Raw genomic sequence first — 3,193 nt, forward strand, 5'->3', positions numbered from 1 at the left:
AAAGCTAATGACACGTATTTTATTTTATTTTATTTTAATTTTCACTGTGAAGGTGTTCATATTACGTTAGAGGTGAACTATATATATATTTTTTATAAAACGAATTAAACTATTGACTTGAAAGTTAAATTATTTCTGATAGTGTCATTATACAAATTTAAACCTCGACATTTTATATAAAAGGGGTTATCGGTATCCTCTCAGCTAAAATAACAATAAATTCCTTATAAAAATAAATAAACTCCAGTCAAATAATTGATTAAAAATAAGTAAATTGACAAACGTGACAAAGAGTAGAAGACCGATGACTGCAATAAGCAAAAACCCCTAATTTCTTGTTCTCGAGGCAGACAAATTAGACTTTTGAGTTGCATCTCAATGGGAATTCCAACCCTAGTTTTTAATTTCCTTTCTTATCGCCATCTAAAAGCTAGGATATGACTTGTCAAGATAAGTGAACAAATTAATTTCTTACCATCTCTTTTATCTATCAGACCTCTAAAGAAATAATGTCTTCGAGTTTAGGGTAAGACATGGAATGTTTACTTCGACGAATAAGTGATACGAAAATTTATAGTATAGTTAGCGTACGAGAAGATATATAATAATTAAGGAATAAATTAGTTATTCCAATGAAATAAAAATAATAAAGAGCCTTAAGTAAAATTCTTAAATGCTGCAATTAGATTTATTTATTTCTTCCTTCTAAATCATGTGTTGTAGTTTGTAGATACCAAAAAGATGCCATGTATGTCATACGATGGCAAATACCATATAACAGTTGCTTGTCTCGATGGCCATAAATACACAAAGAGCTCCTCTCATGATACTAAAATCCTCTAGAAGTGTTACTTAGAACAGTAAAAGTGTTACTGATCAATTTCTAATTATGACATATTGCAGAATTAATTTCTTTAAGTGGAAAGATAATCTTAGAACATTAACTATGGAGCAACGAGTTATTCATATTTCAGGATTTATTTTAGTGATCGATGGAAAATTTAGATGGAACATGATAAATCATCTCTAATGATACTTTAATTATCAGGAAAAAAATAATTAAAAAAAATCCCCTAGAAGCTTCTAATATAATTTCTTCTATCACTCGATAATATGTGGCATTATAGTCGTCTTGAGAAGTTTTCAACTTGACTTTGTTGCACTTTGAAAATTCTGCCAATTCGTTTCTTTCCAGATCACAGTTCCACATTATTTCCAAATATTTGTCTTACTCTTTATTGGCTTAATTGCCCCAACACTCGATCTACATATTCTATACTCACAAGATCTATATAAAGAGGGGGTTACTCCCCCTCAACACATCATCCCTTGCTCTTTCTACCTCTTAGTATCCAACTTTAGTTTCTTAATTCCCTACCAAAATGGTTGTCGGTTCTTGCATCGATGAAATTACCGTCAACGTTTCCAAATCAAGGCTTTGGAAGGGAGCGATCTGTGATGCACATATTTTGTACCCTAAGCTCTTGCCTGAATTTTTCGCCAAGTACGAACGTGTTGGAAAAGGAGTTGGCTCTATTAACATTCTTCACTTTGCTCCAGGTCTATAGCTGTTTTCTTTTACCAAATAGAAGGCGAATAGCCTACTAAAATCGCATTAAGTAAAAAATATTTTTATATAGAATATCGATTTGTTCCAACTATTTTTTTTTATTGATTATACATGCTAAAATATTCTTTTCGTTTTGTGCACAAACAATTGCAGCTTCCCAAATGCCAATAGGAAGTGTCAGCAAGATGAAGGTAGAGATATTCGATGAGGCAACATACTCGACTAAGTATTCGGTAATCGAAGGAGGCTTTGTCGGCGTGTATTTTAAATCGGTTAGTTATGAGAGCACATTTGAAGCAACGGGCCCCAACACTTGCGTTGCAAAGATCAAGATCGTGTATGAAACACTCGAAGATAAGCCTCTTAGCGAAGAAGAGTTAAACGCCGTTAGAGGTGGATCAACCCAGGGGCTAAAGGCCATCGAAGCATATTTGATTGCCAACCCCGATGTCTATGCATAAATCCCTATGTTTTGCATCCAAAAGTACTTGTTTTCCATCCTCGACTTTTATGATAAGTCTATATCTATCGTGCATCCAATAGTTGTGTCGTTAATAAAGGATGGTTTATATAGAATGCATCAATTAAATGATGATGTTGTGCACTTGTTCGTGTAGGGAAATGGTACACAATTTTCCATCTTTTGTCTCGTTGTATTAATTGTTATAAAAAAAAATGATGGGACATTTTCATTATAAATGGAACCTATATTACATGTACATTTGGTGAGTTGAAATGGTTTTGACAAAGAGAATAAGTGTATTTAATCATTTCATAGTTGTGATTTCTTTTCCAAGTATGAGGCTATTAGGTCAAACCTAACTACGTAAAATGATAAAACTAATGAACATATTAAGATATTTTAGTGTAAGTATTTTTTTTTCAAAAATTACATTACAATTTTTACACAATTATTAAAAGTGATCCAGTATCCTTCATGTCTCACCCTGAATCTCATATTTATATTCCACATAAACTCTTCGAACATGTATCCTTATCTATACATATTGTGAATAAATTCATCTAGATATTCTCCTAAAAGTCTTTGTGATTTAGTCAAAAACTGATAACATTTAATATATATTTTTTTATCTTAAAGTCAATTTTAGTACAATAAATCTATCTTTAGTCTCAATGTTAACAACCTAATATCATTTTAGAACTTTCTAGTACATCATAATTTTAAATATCCTATTTAATTTTTGACTTTTTCTCCCATTCATTTTATAATAATCATAGTATTTTTTTTTGTCCCCGTGCCGCGGTATGACATCTAGGTTATCACCTAACGACCCACAGTTCGATCCCTAACTATAATTTAATTTATTTGTAAAAATTTTTCCTCTAAATGGAGAGTGCAACCAAAGGATGATGGGTTTCTGAGCTGTTCATCGTATGTGCTTCTCGATTTATCCTAGTAACCGATAGAAAACTTCCATGAAGCCAGGTCGATCACTTAGGAATAATCAATGAGGTTAACTAAATTTATCATTTTTTTAATCCTTACCTTGATCCCCAGCTATGACAAGTTTATAAGATTTTTTCTTTCAAATAGGACACGCAATTAAAGGATGTTAGGCTTCTTAGTCATCCACCATAAGTACTTTCTGATTTATCATGATG

General features: G+C 31.9%; 1 protein-coding gene across 1 annotated transcript; it reads left to right on the forward strand.

Annotated features, from left to right (window-relative positions):
* The first annotated feature begins 1,302 nt into the window (after positions 1–1,302).
* LOC121993940 (pathogenesis-related protein STH-2-like) lies at positions 1,303–2,162 on the forward strand. The gene is made up of 2 exons (XM_042548175.1): positions 1,303–1,560; positions 1,724–2,162. Exons 1-2 carry the CDS (start codon positions 1,383–1,385, stop codon positions 2,029–2,031), a joined length of 486 nt encoding a protein of 161 aa, XP_042404109.1. The 5' UTR covers positions 1,303–1,382; the 3' UTR covers positions 2,032–2,162.
* The last annotated feature ends 1,031 nt before the right edge of the window (positions 2,163–3,193 follow it).

Source organism: Zingiber officinale, chromosome 6A (assembly GCF_018446385.1).
Source record: "Zingiber officinale cultivar Zhangliang chromosome 6A, Zo_v1.1, whole genome shotgun sequence".
Lineage (NCBI taxonomy): Eukaryota > Viridiplantae > Streptophyta > Magnoliopsida > Zingiberales > Zingiberaceae > Zingiber > Zingiber officinale.